The 17,958-nt window shown below is 40.6% G+C and overlaps 1 protein-coding gene across 1 annotated transcript in view; it reads left to right on the top strand.

Annotated features, from left to right (window-relative positions):
• Window positions 1-17,958, top strand: part of txnrd3 (thioredoxin reductase 3) — a 57,202-nt gene that overhangs the window by 35,991 nt on the left and 3,253 nt on the right. The window contains exons 12-15 of the mRNA XM_073071984.1: window positions 11,412-11,568; window positions 12,886-12,993; window positions 14,680-14,775; window positions 16,964-17,098. Of these exons, the coding sequence (XP_072928085.1) occupies window positions 11,412-11,568; window positions 12,886-12,993; window positions 14,680-14,775; window positions 16,964-17,098 (496 nt within the window). The remainder of the gene's footprint in view (window positions 1-11,411; window positions 11,569-12,885; window positions 12,994-14,679; window positions 14,776-16,963; window positions 17,099-17,958) is intronic.

The following is a 17,958-nucleotide window of genomic DNA, read 5'->3' as shown; positions in this document are numbered from 1 at the left end:
TCCCTCCACCATGACCCTCTGCCTTCTGCAGGCAAGCCAATTCTGAATCCACCTGGCCAAACTTCCCTGGATCCCATGCCTTCTGACTTTCTGAATAAGCCTACCGTGTGGAACCTTGTCAAATGCCTTACTAAAATCCATGTAGATCACATCCACTGCACTACCCTCATCTATATGCCTGGTTTTTGTTAGACATGATCTGCCCTTCACAAAGCCATGCTGACTGTCCCTGATCAGACCATGATTCTCTAAATGCCCATAGATCGTATCTCTAAGAATCTTTTCCAACAGCTTTCCCACCACAGACGTAAGGCTCACTGGTCTATAATTACCTGGACTATCCCTACTACCTTTTTTGAACAAGGCGACAACATTCGCCTCCCTCCAATCCTCTGGTACCATTCCCGTGGACAAAGAGGACATAAAGATCCTAGTCAGAGGTTCAGCAGTCTCTTCCCTCGCCTCGTGGAGCAGCCTGGGGAATATTCCGTCAGGCCCTGGGGACTTATCCGTCCTAATGTATTTTAACAACTCCAACACCTCCTCACCCTTAATATCAACATGCTCCAGAACATCAACCTCACTCATATTGTCCTCACCATCATCAAGTTCCCTCTCAGTGGTGAATACCGAAGAGAAGTATTCATTGAGGACCTCGCTCACTTCCACAGCCTCCAGGCACATCTTCCCACTTTTATCTCTAATCGGTCCTACCTTCACTCCTGTCATCCTTTTGTTCTTCACATAATTGAAGAATGCCTTGGAGTTTTCCTTTACTCTACTCGCCAAGGCCTTCTCATGCCCCCTTCTTGCTCTTCTCAGCCCCTCCTTAAGCTCCTTTCTTGCTACCCTATATTCCTCAATAGACCCATCTGATCCTTGCTTCCTAAACCTCACGTATGCTGTCTTCTTCCACCTGACTAGATTTTCCACTTCACTTGTCACCCATGGTTCCTTCACCCTACTATTCTTTATCTTCCTCACCGGGACAAATTTATCCTTAACATCTTGCAAGAGATCCTTAAACATCGACCACATGCCCATAGTACATTTCCCTGCAAAAACATCACCCCAATTCATACCCGCAAGTTCTAGCTTTATAGCCTCATAATTTGCCCTTCCCCAATTAAAAATTTTCCTGTCTTCTCTGATTCTCTCCTTTTCCATGATAATGCTAAAGGTCAGGGAGCGGTGATCACTGTCCCCCAGATGCTCACCCACTCACAGATCTGTGACCTGACCCAGTTTGTTACCTAATATTAGATCCAGTATGGCATTCCCCCTAGTCGGCCTGTCAACATACTGTGACAGGAATTCATCCTGGACACACTTAACAAACTCTGCCCCATCTAAACCCTTGGAACTAATCAAGTGCCAATCAATATTTGGGAAGTTACAGTCACCCATGATAACAACCCTGTTATTTTTGCACCTTTCCAAAATCTGCCTCCCAATCTGCTCCTCGGTATCTCTGCTGCTACCAGGGGGCCTATAGAATACCCCCAATAGAGTAACTGCTCCCTTCCTGTTCCTGACTTCCACCCATACTGACTCAAAAGAGGATCCTGCTACATTACCCACCCTTTCTGCAGCTGTAATAGTATCCCTGACCAGTAATGCCACCCCTCCTCCCCTTCCCCCCCCCCCCATCCCTTTTAAAGCACTGAAAAAGTTCCACTTTAATCTCACCTGACTGCAAAATCTCCTCCTACATCTTTTCAGTATCTGCAGTCTTTACCAGCAAGGATGTGATTTTACTTAGCCAGGGCTTCTTCCTTGCCACTCTTCCACAAATACCCTTTTTGTACAAAGCCATAGAGATTGTGGAGCCATGAACTTCATCTTCAGTTGCAGCCAGTGGCCTCTGCAGCTTACTTTGTGATTGTTGGTTTCACAGCAACTTCTCTTACACGTGCATTCTGCTCCAGTGACTATGATTAGAGGGGCGGTCTGACTAGGCAGCATGGCTGTGGTTTCATATTTTTCCAGTTTTTCCCACAATAGACTACACTGAACTCCGAGATATGTTGGTGCCTTTGAGATGGTCTTTGTACCCTTCCCCAGATTTATGCTTCTCTATCATTTCCCTGAGTTGTCTTGAATACTTATTTGTCTTCATTTTGGTTTGGTCTGAAAATCTACTGTTGGACCTTAGAGAGGGAGTATTTATTCAGGTGATCCAATTTTCTATATCAACAAATTGGGTGAGTTGATAAGGTAATATACACCTGAGGAAAGTTAGCGTGGTAATTACAAAGGGGATGGTTTTTAATTTTTAGTAAACTGTTGACAGGTTTTGTACACCACAGGAACAAGTCCTTTGACCCACAGTGTTGTGCTGAACCAATTAAATTAGTAATCAAAGGGCTGACTAAACTTATCTCTTCTGTCTGCAAAATGTCACTATCCCTATCTAAACATCTCTTAAAAGTCTAATGATTCTGTCAATAAAACATCTCAAATATTATAGCTCTTAATTTTGTTTTGAGTAGAATAATTGACTCCAATGCAAGCAGGACTGTTTGTTGTTTTCTTCTCACTGTTTATAGTTTAATCAAAATACTCTATGCCTGGTTTGTGAGTATGCTGTACTTCACCAATAATATTTTCCTTTAAAAGGACTAACAAATTCTCAACTATATTATGCAGTTATTTGATTTATTTTCCCCAATGCTGTCATTCAAAATAGTTTCTGTGTGATGTGGATTAATGGATTTTTACAAAGACTGATCTGATCATTAGCCCCTCCATTGGCCCATGTCAACCATCGATGTCGTGTCTTAGCTATCCATATGATATGCAAACCAGGGCAATATGATATGGAAAGCAAGCTGTTGCCTATGGAGCAGGCTGCTCCTCTCCATGCAGCTAATGAATCCAAAGGAACTACAATGACCAATACAGTTTGGTACCAGCAGCATAGCAGGAATTGTCAGTCAGTGTTGAACTTAACGTAGGACTGCCTTAGGGGCTCCAGCTCCAGCAACGGATGTTTGAGATTAGAGCTTTTCTTCTAGATGAGCTGCCAACCACTGCTGATGAGCCCTATCTGTCTATCATATTGTCAGTATTGTAGATGTAGACATTTTATGGGCTTTGGTAAGAGTCTTGGCAAGATCTCGTGTGATAGATGGTCCAGAACATTGAGGCCCCTGAGATTCGGGGTAAGTTGCCAATTAGATCTAAAATTTGCTTGATAAGAGGCCTAGCAAAGTGGTGAAGATAGCTTCTGATTGGATGTGTGTCCAGTGGTGTACCATGGGCTGATGTTAGGACCTTTTTTGTGATTATAGGTAAATGATATGGATGTGAATGGTGGCATACATCTGTTTTGAAGGACAATGCAGTTATGGTAGTGCCACTGGAGTGAGACCTTTACAGGGCACAAGCCTGGGCTGAAGGTAAGGAGATCCTGGAATGCCCAGTCATCAAGATCCCCCTGTTGGCCTCACTGGTGTTCTCCAAAAGAAAGTGAAGCTATGCATTTGGTACCAGCTTGGCTGCGGGAGCTGCTGTAAGGATGTTCAGTGATGTCCAGCTGCCTTGGGGGCTCCACTCTGGATTTTCTGTCCTGAGGCTGTCACAAGGCAGTGGTGCTATTTACCCATAGCTGGGGATCTGGTTCACCAGCACCAGGGTGTGTCCACGTGCCAGTGGGCCTGCGTGCTACATGTGCAGAGGCCAGACCTCCTCCCTGTCCTCTGTAGTTCTGAGTCTGAAGGGTGTTCATTTTCTGTGTTATCAGCGAGGAGAGGCTATGTACTGGCAGAGAGACGGCTAGCCAGTGGTGGACAGCATAAAAATTGGTTCTTGTGGGTAGTAAGGAAGGTTGCCCAAGCTGCAACAAGATATGGCTTGGCTGAAAGGTTGGGCACAGCACTGACAGAAAATCTTGACAAGTATGAGGTTATGGATTTTGAGAAGTCAAATAAGGGTATGGCATGGATAGTAAACAGTAGGGTGTTACTAATTTTGATAAACAGTCTTTGAGTTCAAGTCCATTGTTCCCTGATAAGATGGTGAAGAAGGCAAATGGCATGCTTCCCTTCCTCGGCCAGATAAAAGTTGGAAAGTTGTGTTGCAACTTTATTAAACACTGATTAGACCACATTTGAAATATTTCTACAGTTCTGGTAGAACTGGTACAGTTCAGTGCACAGGAGAAATGGAGTGGTTGCACAGTAGAGAATGCGGAAGAGATGGACCAAGATGTTAGTGATTTGGAAATACTGGGGTGGTTTTGGCTGGAGTAAAGGAGGCTGAGATCTAACTTGAAAGAAGTTTATAAAATTGAGAGGCATAGATATGGTAGTTTGCCAAAATCTTTTCCCATGGTAGATGTATCAAAACAAGAAAGTATGGGTTAAATGTGGGAGGAGGGAGTTTTCAAAGGGCATTTGAGAGTTAAGTTTTGCTTGATATTTGGAATGTACTGCCAGAAGAGGTGGTGTAATCAGATAACAAGCAATAAGTTTTTCATATTTGCTCTTATCCAGATTACAAGAGAAGAGGTGCTGGCTGTATGAGGCAAATTAAGGTGGATAAATCCCCTGGGCCTGACAAGGTGTAGCCTTAGACGTTGTAGAAGGCTACTACAGAAATTGCCTAGGCTCTGCCATGTGTGAGGTTCTGGAGGATGGGGGCGGGGGGGGGGGGTGCAGAGCTAATGTTCAAGAAAGGCTTTCATAATAATCTGGGAAACTTTAGTTAGTCATTGGTAAGGCCACCAAAGCTTGCTCCGTGACCTGGACAAGCTGGAAAAATGGGCTGAAAGTGGCAAATGGAATTTAATACAGACAAGTATATTACAGATCTTACAGATCTATAATTCCTTGAAAGTATTGTCACAGGTAGATGGGTTCATAAAGAGAACTTTTGACACGTTTGCCTTCATAAATGTGCCAAAAGCATGGTAGACAAAGGAGATGCAGTGGATGTGGTGTACTTAGGTTTTCAGAAGGCCTTTGACAAGGTGTTGCACATGAGGCTGCTTAGCAAGATAAGAGCAATGGAATTACAGGGAAGTTACTAGCATGGGTGAAGCATTGGGAAACAGAAAACAGTGGGAATAAAGGGATCCTATTTTTGGCTGGTTGCCAGTTACCAGTGGAGTTCCACAGGGGTCGGTTTTGGGACCGCTGCTTTTTATGATGTATGTCAGTGATTTGGACTATGGGATTAATGGATTTGTGGCTAAATTTGCGACGATAAAGAGATAGGTGGAAGAGCGGGTAGTGTTGAGGGAACTGAGCCTGTTGAGAGACTTAGATAGTTTAGGGGAATAGGCAAGGAAGTGGCAAATGAAATACAATGTTGGAAAGTGTATGGTCATGCACTTTGGCGGAAGAAATAAACAGGCAGACTAACATTTAGATGGGGAGAGAATTCAAAATGCAGAGATGCAAAGAGACTTGGGAGTCGTTGTGCAGGATACCCTAAAGGTTAACTTCCAGGTTGAGTCAGTGGTGCAGAAGGTGAATGCAATATTGCCATTCATTTCTAGAGGTATAGGATATAAGAGAAGGGATGTGATGATGAGGCTCTGTAAGGCACTCGTGAGACCACACTTGGAGTATTGTGTGCAGTTTTGGGCTCCTTATTTCAGAAAGGATATACTGACATTGGGGAGCGTTCAGAGGAGATTCATGAGAATGATTCCAGGCATGAAAGAGTTACAGTATGAGGAACATCTGGCAGCTCTTGGGCTGTATTCCTTGGAGTTCAGGAGAATGAGGAGGGTTCTTAGAGAAACATTCTGAATGTTAAAAGGCCTGAACAGATTAGGTATGGTAAAGTTATTTCCCATGGTAGGGGAGTCTAGGACAAGAGGGCACAACTTCAGGATTGAAGGATGTCCATTTAGAACAGAGATGTGGGGAAATTACTTTAGTTGGGGGTGGTAAATCTGTGGAATTTGTTGTCACGAGCAGCTGTGGAGGCCAAGTCATTTGGTGCATTTAAGGAAGAGATAGATAGGTTCTTGATTAGCCAGGGCATCAAAGGGTATGGGGATGACTGGAAGAATTGGATCAGCCCATGATTGAATGGCGAAGCAGACTTGTTGGGCTGAGTGGCCTACTTCTGCTCCTATATCTTATGGTCTTAAATTGGCATTGAGTACAGGAGTTGGGGTGTTATGTTGTAGTTGGAATATCGTATGCAGTTATGGTCATCTACCTACAGGAAAGATTAAAGTAAGTTTGGAAGAATACAGGGAAATTTACAAGGATGTTGCCAGGACTTGAGGATCTGAGTTGTGGGGAATGTTTGTATAGTACAGGATTTTATTCTCTGGAGCACAGGAGAATGAGGGGAGATCTTAGAGGTATACTAAATTATCAGGGGTATAATGGTGGTTGGGTCACACTAGAACTAGAAGTCACAGGTTAAAGCTGAAAAGTGAAATGTTTAAGGGCAGCATGAAGGAGAACTACACTCAGGGTGGTGTGAACGTGGAATGAGCTGCCAGTAGAAGTGGTGGATGTGGGTTTGATTGCAAAAATTAAGAGAAGTTTGGATAAGTACATGTATGAGGGGTATGGAGGGCTGTGGCCCAGGTTCAGGTCAATGGGACTAGGCAGAAGACCAAATTGATGTGGACTGAATGGGGTGAATGGTTTTTGTGTTGTACTTTTTGACTCTGTAAGTTTAAGATTCATGTAGACAGGCATTTGAATAAGCAAAGTATTGAAAGTTGTGGACCTATTGCAAGGAAAATAATTAGTGCAGATGTACAAGAGGTTTGGTTGCTCATAGTGGGCTAAAGGGTTTGTTGTGCTGTCCCACTGTATGACTGGCTTTCCTCTAAAGGAGGCCCTACACTGCATTACAGGAAAAGTTATGTTCTTGAGTGAATAGAATAAAAGGAAGGTGTCTTTCAGATTTCTACCCTAGAATATGTTTGATTACTGACAGTGAGTTTTAATGAAACGTCAACCACATAAAAATGTGCTGCCTTTTAGGTCCTATCTAACTTGTTAAATATCTTATTTTCTGTTTACTTCTGGTGGAATGTGAAACCATTCTCAGGCCTCCAGTACTGCCTGGGCAACTGCTGTAATCATTTGCTTGTAGTGTGTTTGAGAAAATGAAGAGATGTTCTAGGCATGTTAGTTCTGGCCTGTCTGGAGTATTGAGTAAGGGATGCAATTGAACCTGCAGAAATTCCACTTTGAAAGAACTGTTAACATCTCCCTGCCCCAAACATGACCAAGATGTACCAGAGTTCTGATCCCACGAATGTAATTGTGCTGATTTTCTTTCACTATTCCTGCTTGTTAATCAGGCAAAGTAAAACTATTGAATCCAATAAGCTGGATGCTTTAGGTTGTTAATAGCTTTATGGCAGTTTCTAATCTTAGCTTTGTCCCTATGTCCAATTCCATTAAACTATAGATTTCTAATGAGAAATGGATCTTTGTAAAGGAAATGGGAGTGCCTCATGCCAAAAACTTCTAATACTATATTTGGCTTTTTCTAGATAAATTTGCTGCATATTTGGCAGTGGTTGTGTGGAGGAATGAGTTAGCAGTTTTTAAACTTGACTGGAATCCAGCTTGTATTGGGAAATATTCAGCTGGAAAGCTGAAATCAGTTGTTTGTGAAACTGTCACTTGGAGATTAATGCCTCCCCTAGGACCCAGGCACTTTTTTCTACATAATTAAAGCTTCCCATGAAGTTGCTTGAAATTTCAGGTGAGATGTGTTATTGACAGCTAGGCAATGTCCCCGTTATTACTACTTGTTGTTTAAACACTGAAATCTTTGTCGTGACCCTAATCTTGCAGAACACTGGAGTTTTCAGATAGAACTTCTTAATATTTGCTAGAAATTGTTTATATATGCAGCTTTGTGTTTGCCCTCTTATCTGAATGGGGAAAGAATGCAGTTGAGTGAGTTACTGAAGATGAGTTACGGAAGAAAAACCTAGGTGTTCTTGTTACACCTGCTAATGTTTTACAATTTGTGCACAGGTAAACATTCTTCTCATGTTCCCCCCCACCAACCCCATCAGACAGAAGATACAAAACCTGAAAGCACATACTACCAGGCTCAAGGCTACTTTTATCCTGTTTGAATGATAAGATGGGCTCTTGACCGCAATTTACCTGGTAACAATCTTGTACCTTTTGTCTACTTAGAATGCACATTCTCTATAGCTGTTACACTGTATTCAGCATTGGTATTGTTTTACCTTGGATTACCTAAATGCATTATGTAATGAACAATGGGATACTGATGCGTACTAAGTAGTTTTAGTCTCCTGTTCAAGAAAAGATGTACTGGTATTGAAGGCAACCCAAAAGAGATTCACTAGGCCAAATCTTGGGATGAGAGGGTTGTCGTGTCAAGAGGTTCAATGGGGATCTGTATTCCATGAAGTTTAGAAGACTGAGTAATACTGAGATGCAAGATCTGGGGGGGGGGGGGGGGAAAGGTGTGATAAGTAGGTGTTTGGATGTTTTCAGTAATAAAAGGATCTTAAAAGGGACATAGTTACAAGAATAGCGACTGGTTGGTTAATCTTGTGTGCAGGAACTTTCCACAGAGAATGTTGAATTTCTTGAATTCTACCCTGAAGGATTGTGGAGAGTAAATATACGGGGGGGGGGGGGGGGGGAGGCAGTGTTACAAAACTTTACTCAGTCCATGAAGCCTATACTGCCGTTCACTGTGATAATGGATGATCTATCCCAGGCCTCATCTCTTCTTTGCAAATTCCCCGTAGGCCTCAATTCCTTGATCTTCCAAAAACTTATTTGAACACCCCTCCTTCCAAAAAAATTCTTCCCTCCATACCCTGGGGTAGAGAGTTCCAGAGATTTGGTACCCTCAGCAAGAAGCAGTTACTTTTTGAAAGGAAAGAAAATTGAGAGCCAAGGTGAATTGATACAGGAGAGGCTTAGAACATTTTAGCCAGGGTTGTGTTGATTTTCAATGGATGACTGACTTGCTCCTATTTTCTTAGTTCCTGGATGTATAAATGTTTGAAGGGTCTTAGCACAAAATGTCAACTGTACTCTTTTCTATGGGTGTTGCCTGGCCTGCTGAGTTCCTCCAGTATTTTGTGTGTGTTGCTTGGATTTCCAGCATCTGCAGATTTTCTTTTACATATAAATATTTGAGATTGGGTAGATCAAGTGATTTGGACAAGTGTACAAAAGCAACATTTTTTGCTATTAACCCATTGATTAGGCTAGAATATTCCACCTCCTGAAGGCTGTAGAGAAGATGCAGGTAAGATTAGTGCAGGTTCAGGGATGAAGAATTTTAATCATCAAGTGTGACTGGAAAATGTGAAATAAATTTGAGAGGAGATTCTATGTGAAATTGAGAAGGTGTTGGATATTTTTCTTTAGTGTTACAGAGATCAAGGTTCTATAAGGATATTGTCGTAAAGCAGAAAGCAAATATGGAGTCAGCCATCGAGTTGCCAGCCATCAAACAGTTCACAAAAAGAAGCTGCTGCTTCGGTGACCTCTTTCTGAATATTTGTGAACATCTGTCTGGATTATTGCTGGGGAACTGATACATAAAGTTAATGTAAATTTGTACTTCTTTGAGTCTGTGCTGCTGTTCAGTGTCACAATTTGATAAACGAGGGTTCAGTGGACTGCAGATTGGGGAGCACCCAATCTGTGGAATTGAATAAACAGTTGGCATTTTGGCCATGACCCTTGTCAGGACCGGAAGGGAAGGGGGAAAGTTCCAGAATAAGGTGGGTGGGGGAAGGGGAAAGGGCAAGCAAGAAGGTGATGAGTGAAGCTGGATGAGTGCAGAAGGGGGGGTGAAATAAGTTGGGAGGTGATAGGTGGGAGGAGTAAAGGGCTAGAGAAGGAATTTGATAGAAGGAGGGTGGACCGGGGGAGGAGGGACTTCAGGAGGAGGTGATAGGCAGGTGAGAAGAGGTAAGAGGCCAGAGTAGGGAATTGAAGGCGAGAAGGGAGAAATTGAATGTAACGTCAAAGGACCAGAGACCAATAGAGAATTATGGAGATGTGCACAAAGCAGCATAGCTCCTGTTGCCTCACTAGAACATTAATGCAAGAATTCCTGTTGTCTCCTAGCCCCAACTAGACAAATCAATGATTTTCACTCTAGTTGGATTGTGCATATTCAGTTTTATTACAGAATGTCTGCAAGCAGCTAGACTTGGATATGTTATGGCATAGTTTGTGGCAAATACTGCCTCTGTGACCATTCTCACCTACCCTTGAAATGCAGATGTGTTGTCGTTGCCTTGACTACTACCATTGTCATCCTGGGGTTCACTGTTAACCAGAGGCTTAATTTGATCAAGCACTAAAATAATGTTACTATATAGAAACAGACCAGAGGCAGAATATCCAGTCGTGATTGTCTTGCCTTTTGATTTATCAGTGTTTCTGAAAAGCACAATCAGAAATATGATCAAATAGCCTCCACTTGACTGGATAAGTGCATCCCTCTCAATAATCCATCTTGATACCATCAGGGCAAAGCAGTCTTCATGGTTCTGTCAATGTTCAAGCATTCCTCCCTCCTCCACTGGTATGTGCTAACTAAAATGTGCTTTGGAAAACAAGTGTATTTTGCCCCAGGTTATGTGATTTCCTAACTCAAATGTTTTTCATTCTTCTGTTATCTTTGGGTGTGCATGTGGAAATTCCTTAATGTAATAGTAATGCTGGTCTGCAATGCTTCAAGGAAAAGGCTTACCAGCACCATTAAAAATATATAGTAAAAGCTGGCCTTGACAACTAGTGTTCCATGAATGTTTTACTTATTGAGCTTATGAAAATGGAAACTAGTGAACTCTTTTCCAATCCTATCCCAATGTCCTTGATTACATTGCTGTACAAGTTTAGCAATCCTTCTTGGGAAAGATGGGTGAGAAAATACTAGCACATGGTATAAAAGGGTGAGCAGAAATGTTAGAAATTAGGTCATCATTACATGCTCCCACTAAACACTTTGTTTCAAGGGAACTTTAGAAGGTTTGTAAATGGGGGAAAATGTGTATATTGACATTTGCCAAGACAGTTCCATCATCTTTGACCTGTGGAAGTTTGCCAATAATTCTATCTCGGTAAAGGAGCCAATGGATAAGAAATGCCTGGAGGAACCTGCAGGGACTGTATGATTTTCTTTTAAGCTTCAAATAGCAACTATTGTATCTTGCTGCAGTATTTTGTTTCTTTTGCTTCAATCTTTTTTGTAAGGTAATTACTGTTTCACTAAATTCTATATGACAATCATTGGAAAGATTTTATAAAATAATAAATTCAATATGTAAACTTCTCTAAATGAAATTATTGATAAAGTTGGAATTAAGGATTTTTTGACAATAGAAGTATTTTTAGCCTGCTGGTTATACCTAGCTTAAAAAGCTGAATGTTTTGTTGCATTCATTTTCTTTTAATATTTGTTAGAAATGGAAAAATGTTGGTGGACAGTGAAGAAAGGTCCAATGTGCCTTATATTTATGGCATAGGCGATGTTATTGATGGCAAGTTGGAACTCACCCCTGTTGCCATTCAAGCTGGGAAGTTGCTTGCTCGCAGACTCTATGCAGGTTCTACCGTGAAGGTAAGGTGGTATCTAAACTCCAAATTGATAGCATGGACGTAGTGAGTGAATAATTTCCTCAGCCATAAATTTGATCTTGGTAGGGTAGTGATAAAAGGTCTTAATTCCTCTTCAGACAGAAGAAAAATAGTGAAGGACAGTTTTTACAATGAATGTTGATAACTTGTGTAGCATCTGAGAAATTTCATAGAGGTAGATCATAATAGCAACCTGTGCCAAGTGAGTTTTAATGCAATCCTAGTGAACATGCTTTTTTTAAAAAAAACTTGGCTTTCGGTATGTCTTAACGCAGAAGAGGAATGGTGAGGTTTGTCAAGGAGCTCTAGAGCAGAATTGAAGTTGTAGCTTGCAATTGTGAAGGAACCAGAAACAGAGATCATAAAAGATTGTAGGCAAAGATTAAGGATAAGGAAACCAAGTAGATACTTTTGTCAAATAACAAATGATTATATTTGGACTGCAAATGCAATGGAACAACTTTACCTTTGGCATGTCACCAGACGGAGTTAGTAGAGATGGGGCACCTTAATGAATTGAGAGCTGTAGCCCATGAACCTCTTTGTGGGAGTGGGCAGTAGTGGGAGGAAGTTGAAGGGCCAGATTTGTCAAAATGTTTTAAAGTTGGGCTGTAACCTTTTGAAAACAATATTATTTAATATACATTGGCAGTTGGGTGCTGGGGTGGAGATGGGTCTCTACCAAAAGTCTAAGACATACCTTCCCTGCACTAGCCTGCAGGTTACCTTTTGGCAAGATGTAGTACCTGCTTTAACCCCTTTCCCCCACCTGGATGAAGGTCATGTGAAGCCGTGGGAGCAGGTGGAGGATGGCTCTACGAGCAGCTGATACATACCACAAGTCTTGGTTATGCGACCACTGATGCCAGGCAGACGAGCTCTGAGGAGTATTGATGATAGCTGGGGTCACCCATCTTGTAAAGGCACTGCCCAGAAGAATGCAATGGGAAACAACTTCTGTAGAAAAATTTGTCAAGAATAATCATGGTCATGATTATTTCTGTTAGTACCTCGACACTCTCCATTCATCTCTTTGTATGTTACGAATGGGATAGATATTCCAGTGAACCAGTTAAATTGAAAAGGGCCATCGGAGCTGGAGCCCCAACAAACTGAAATGAAGTATGGCAAACATTACCCGGTGGAATTTCTGGGTGCTGTAATAGTGGTATATTGGTTTTATTGTAGAAATCCACAAAAATGTAACTCGTAGTATTTTGTGTTATTGTCTTTCAATGTTTAACACTAAAATTAAACTGAATAGTGGCATGTCATGTCATTGATTCTATTTATTTTTCAGTGTGACTATGTCAATGTATGCACCACAGTCTTTACGCCTTTGGAGTATGGATGCTGTGGGCTGTCTGAGGAAAGTGCAAAAACACTTTATGGAGAGGAGCACATTGAGGTAGGAACTAGATTGATTTTCAGAGTTAAATGGCTTCCTATTACTATTGAAATATAAATTTTAACAAATGACAAAAGCCAATTAAAATGAGAGCTCAGTTAATATATACTTACTGTTGTTAATGCTGGAACTTGATTAGCAACATGTTTGGTTGCTATTCAAAGAACTTCATTTTGGCTTGCATCCACCTTTGGAGGTTTAGTCCAGCTTGAGCAAGACCTGGAATTTGCTCTGGATTTTCATCATCTGCAGAATCTCTTGTGTTCATGATTAGCTGTCCTTTCAATTACTTTTAAAAGCAGTCTGCCTGTTGAGGAAGAAATGGGCTAAAATATAGTACTCAATGTTGGAAAATATTTGTGTGATGCAGAGTGATGTTCCCTATTGAAAAACCAGTGCTCTAAACCTGCACTGAAAATCTGTGAACAGGAAGAGAGGGAAGGAATTTAGTTTGTTTTTGGTGTTGCTGCTTATATTCTGAACTCCATATATAATCATATAACAATTACAGCACGGAAACAGGCCATCTTGGCCCATCTAGTCCGTGCCGAACACTTACTCTTACCTAGTTCCACTGGCCCACACTCAGCCCATAACCCTCCATTCCTTTCCTGTTCATATACCTATCCAATTTACTTTAAATGACAATACCGAACCTGCCTCTAAAAAAAATTAAAGGCCAGCATTTGGCTTGCCTTCCAAGTTGTCTGCTGTTTCTGTATGTTAATGTTTTTTACAGGGGCATCCAGGTCCCCTGAACATTTTCAGTGTCACCATTACAAAAAAAGTTCTCCACCTTCCTACTGCTTATACCAAACTAGATGACTTTTTTAACCCAATATTTTTCTATCATGACCTGTTCATGTACTTGCATGCTGTAAAATCATCAGTTTTCATTAGCTGTGTGACATTATTAAACTTGATCCTTTAATTTATATCAGTCATTTAGATGAATAGCTGGGACTATTGAACTGAATTTTCATTCTGCAAAGAGACACATTAACATTAACTAATCTTTTTATTTATATTTACATTTCTGTAGGATCTGTCTTTTTTGATTTATCAACTTTACCTTGTATTCTACTTTTCTCTTCCTTATTAGGACCTTAGGCCTACTTTTGCTAAATTCTGACATATTCCCAGTTCGTGGGCCTTGCTACTTTTGACAATATCTTGTACATTTCTACTATAATGTAATTCTATCTTAATATTGCCTTGAAGGAATATATATTACTTGTAAACTGCCCTAATTCACTGTACGCCAATATATGGGATATAATAACCCAATTAATGGTGTGGTGGGACGCAATTATCTATCTGCATTTGTAGAGGTACACTGTCTACACAAGTTCTTTGCAAAATGTGAGTTATTTGAATGTCAGGCCTGTTTTAAATACAGACAGACATACTTTATTGATCCCGAGGGAAATTGGGTTTCGTTACAGCTGCACCAACCAAGAATAGTGAAGAAATATAGCAATATAAAACCATAAATAATTAAATAATAATAAGTTAAGCACGCCAAGTGGAAATAAGTCCAGGACCAGCCTATTGGCTCAGGGTGTCTGACACTCCGAGGGAGGAGTTGTAAAGTTTGATGGCCACAGGCAGGAATGGAGTGAAACTTCAAGAACGCTTACAATTTCCTTTTTACTTATGCTCAGTATCAACTTTTTCACATTTCAGGTGTATCACAGCATATTCTGGCCATTGGAATGGGTCTTACCTGGAAGAGATAAGAATGCTTGTTATGGCAAGGTGATTTGCTCGAAGTCAGATAATGTAAGTTTTTGGAAGAATCTGTAGAATGTATGGTATTTGTTTTCAAAGTGCTTTTATCATTAAAGTATGTATGTCATTTACAACCTTGAGATTTATCTTATAGGCAGCCAGAAAACAAAAAAATAGAAACATTTTTTTTAAAAAAAGGATGGTCAGGCTCCTAATGTGCAGAAAAAAAGAACAAATCATGCAAACAATAAAAGTAACCAAATAATATTCAGAACTGATTTTCCTCAGTAAATCCACAGCCACAAAGCCAGTCACAGCTGATCCAGGAGCCTGTTAATTGTAGGACACAGCCTTAGATCAGCGCAGAGATGAGTAAACCTTGTGAGCAGCGGCTGAACACTATCCGTCCCTTGCCTTCGACCACGACGTCCTGACCTTTTCAATCTGGCCCAGCACTTAAATCAGCCAAGCAGCATGTTGTTCCTCACTCTTGGACTGGGGCCCTGCCACTTTCATATGCTCTTGGGTCCAGAACCAGCCTCCTCGATTCAGACTAAACCCGGTCTTTCCAATATGGCCTGGTGCTTAAATTGGTCAAACATCAGCGGCTTCCTCACTCTCAGGCACAGGCCCTGGTGTCTTGACTCTACCTTGCCTTGGTTCGCCGCTTTGAACCAGCTCTAAGTCTTCTCCAACAGCCAAATGTTGGGTCATTCCCCGCTCTCAGGCCAGGCCCTGTCACCTCAATTTGGCCTGTATGTGCCACGTCACAACCGTCCTGCACCTTTTGAAATTTCAGTTCACACTGCAAAAATGCCAGGTTGTATAGGCGGTTCAAAAGCTCAACACAAGAAAGGAAGTTACAAGCTATTGATTGCAGTGATAGTTTTGGAGAGAGTGTGGGGAGTAAAATTGTTAATAGTTGTTTGCTGCCAGGAAGTTGTCATTATGCTTCAGCAGTGTTGTCATAAACTGGAAAGCATTTTAAACAGATTAGTTTCTTCATTGTTCATGTGTACGTTCCATAACACGTGCTGTGGTTTTGCGGAGAGTAATTACCCCTCCAGGTAACTTCAAGTCTGTGCTAAGACTTAGTATGGCCATGCCAAATCTGATTTTTATCAACAACTTTCAATTTAGTCATTTAACTCTGGCTCTTGCACTGAAAACTTCTGAGCATGGTTCTGTTTATACTGCCTGTTCTTCCATCTCAGATCAGGTTGTGAAGTGAGCATTAAATGTAGGAATGGAGCATAGGTCATGTGTACAACCCTTTGTCTAATCGAATTGTGTTAATTGCAAAGAGGGAAGGGATAAAATCAGGTTTATTATCACTGGCGTGTGACGTGAAATTTGTTAGCAGCAGCAGTTCAATGCAGTACATAATATAGAAGAGAAGAAATGATAAATAAAATAAAAATAAGTAAATCGATTACAGTATATGTCTATTGAATAGATTAAAATCGTGTAAAAAAAAAAAAACAAAAAAAAACAAAAAACAAAAAAAAACACACACAGAAATACTGTTTATTTTTTTTAAAAGTGAGGTAGTGTCCAAGGGTTCACTGTCCATTTAGGAATTGGATGGCAGAAGGGAAGAAGCTGTTCCTGAATTGCTAAGTGTATGACTTCAGGCTTCTGTACCTCCTGTTGATGGTAGCAGCGAGAAAAGGGCATGCCCTGGGTGCTGAAGGTCCTTAATAATGGACGCTGCCTTTTTCAGACACTGCTCCCTGAAGATGTCCTGGGTACTTTGTAGGTTAGTTCCAAAATGGAGCTGATTTGGTTAATGACCCTCTGCAGCTTCTTTCGGTCCTGTATTATCACCACTTGGAGTAATCTGTGAATTAGGGCATTTAAGTAAACAAGAACTTCCAAATTAAGAGCTGTCAACTTGAAGTGTTAACTGTTTCTTTCCACAATTAAAGCCTTCCCTTAATATTTACCAACATTTAAATGTATTAACTAATGTATTATTCTGTATCAGTAATTTAATTAAACTCAAAGTTAAGCATGCTCATTTTTTTATTGGGAATGTTTTTGTTCTATCCATTGTATTTTGTATTTTAATTGTATTCTTAACAACTTATCAAAGTAATAACACTTGCACATTGCCATTTAAAATTAAGATCCGTTTCAAGTTGGATGAAAATGGTTGAATGCTGCCTTTTTTTGAATTAAATTAAAGGCAAAAGTGTGTATAATCCGAGCAGTACTTGATGAACTTTTCTTATTTTAGAATAAGGTGGTGGGATTCCATGTTCTTGGTCCGAATGCTGGTGAAATCACACAAGGATTTGGTGCAGCAATGAAGTGTGGCATGACCAAAGACCAGCTGAACAATGTCATTGGCATTCATCCAACTTGTGCAGAGGTAAGATGCTTCATTTCTTGATTGCACACACATTCTTTCCCTGTTTCTTGCTTTGCTTCTGTATTGTGCAAAAGAGTCATTGGAAAATGCACGTTCTTATTTTGGTTGTTAAATTTATCAGATTTCATGGTGGTTATAGCCCCCTTGTGTGAGCAGACTGTTTTCCATTTGATGATGGGGTACAGACATGAGCATGGTTCAATCCTGAGGTTTCACCTCATTTTCCCCAAACATCTGGGACTAGGTCTGGGTTAAGCATCTTGGTCAGTGGCTTTAAGGTGGCTGACTAGTTGGTTAATTCAACACTTGACTCCAGCTGATCAGAAAATACTCTGGGCATGTGTCCAATTATGTGAGAGTCCTTTTACTTGGTGTCTATTGAAGTAATCCCTGCTACCTTTCTAGTTGAGTTTTATTACTGTGTGGTGATGGCTGGTTAGGGAGCAGGTTAAAGTTATTTTAAATGTCTTAATATTATTCAGAATAGAAAATGCTTATAGAAAAAATGTTAAAAAGAAAATGTTTCTGGTAATGATTTGAATCTGTTTTCTTGTAAACAGAATCACTAAACTTTGGGCAAGTGGTTTATTGATCTTGTCTGTTACAGGAAATACATTGGTGCTAGAAAGTTTGTGAACCCTGTAGAGTTTTATCTATTTCTGTATAAATAGGACCTAAAATGTGATCAGATCTCCACACGTCCTAAAACCAGATAAAGATAACCCAATTAAATAAATGACACAAAAACATTATACTTACTATTTGTTGAGAAAAGTGAACCAATATTACATGTATTTGATAGAAAAAGTATGTGAACCTTTGCTTTTGGTAACTAATGTGACCCCCTTGTAGAGCAATAA

This window comes from Hemitrygon akajei, chromosome 19, assembly GCF_048418815.1.
Source record: "Hemitrygon akajei chromosome 19, sHemAka1.3, whole genome shotgun sequence".
Lineage (NCBI taxonomy): Eukaryota > Metazoa > Chordata > Chondrichthyes > Myliobatiformes > Dasyatidae > Hemitrygon > Hemitrygon akajei.
This window is presented reverse-complemented; position numbering and strand designations above follow the sequence as displayed.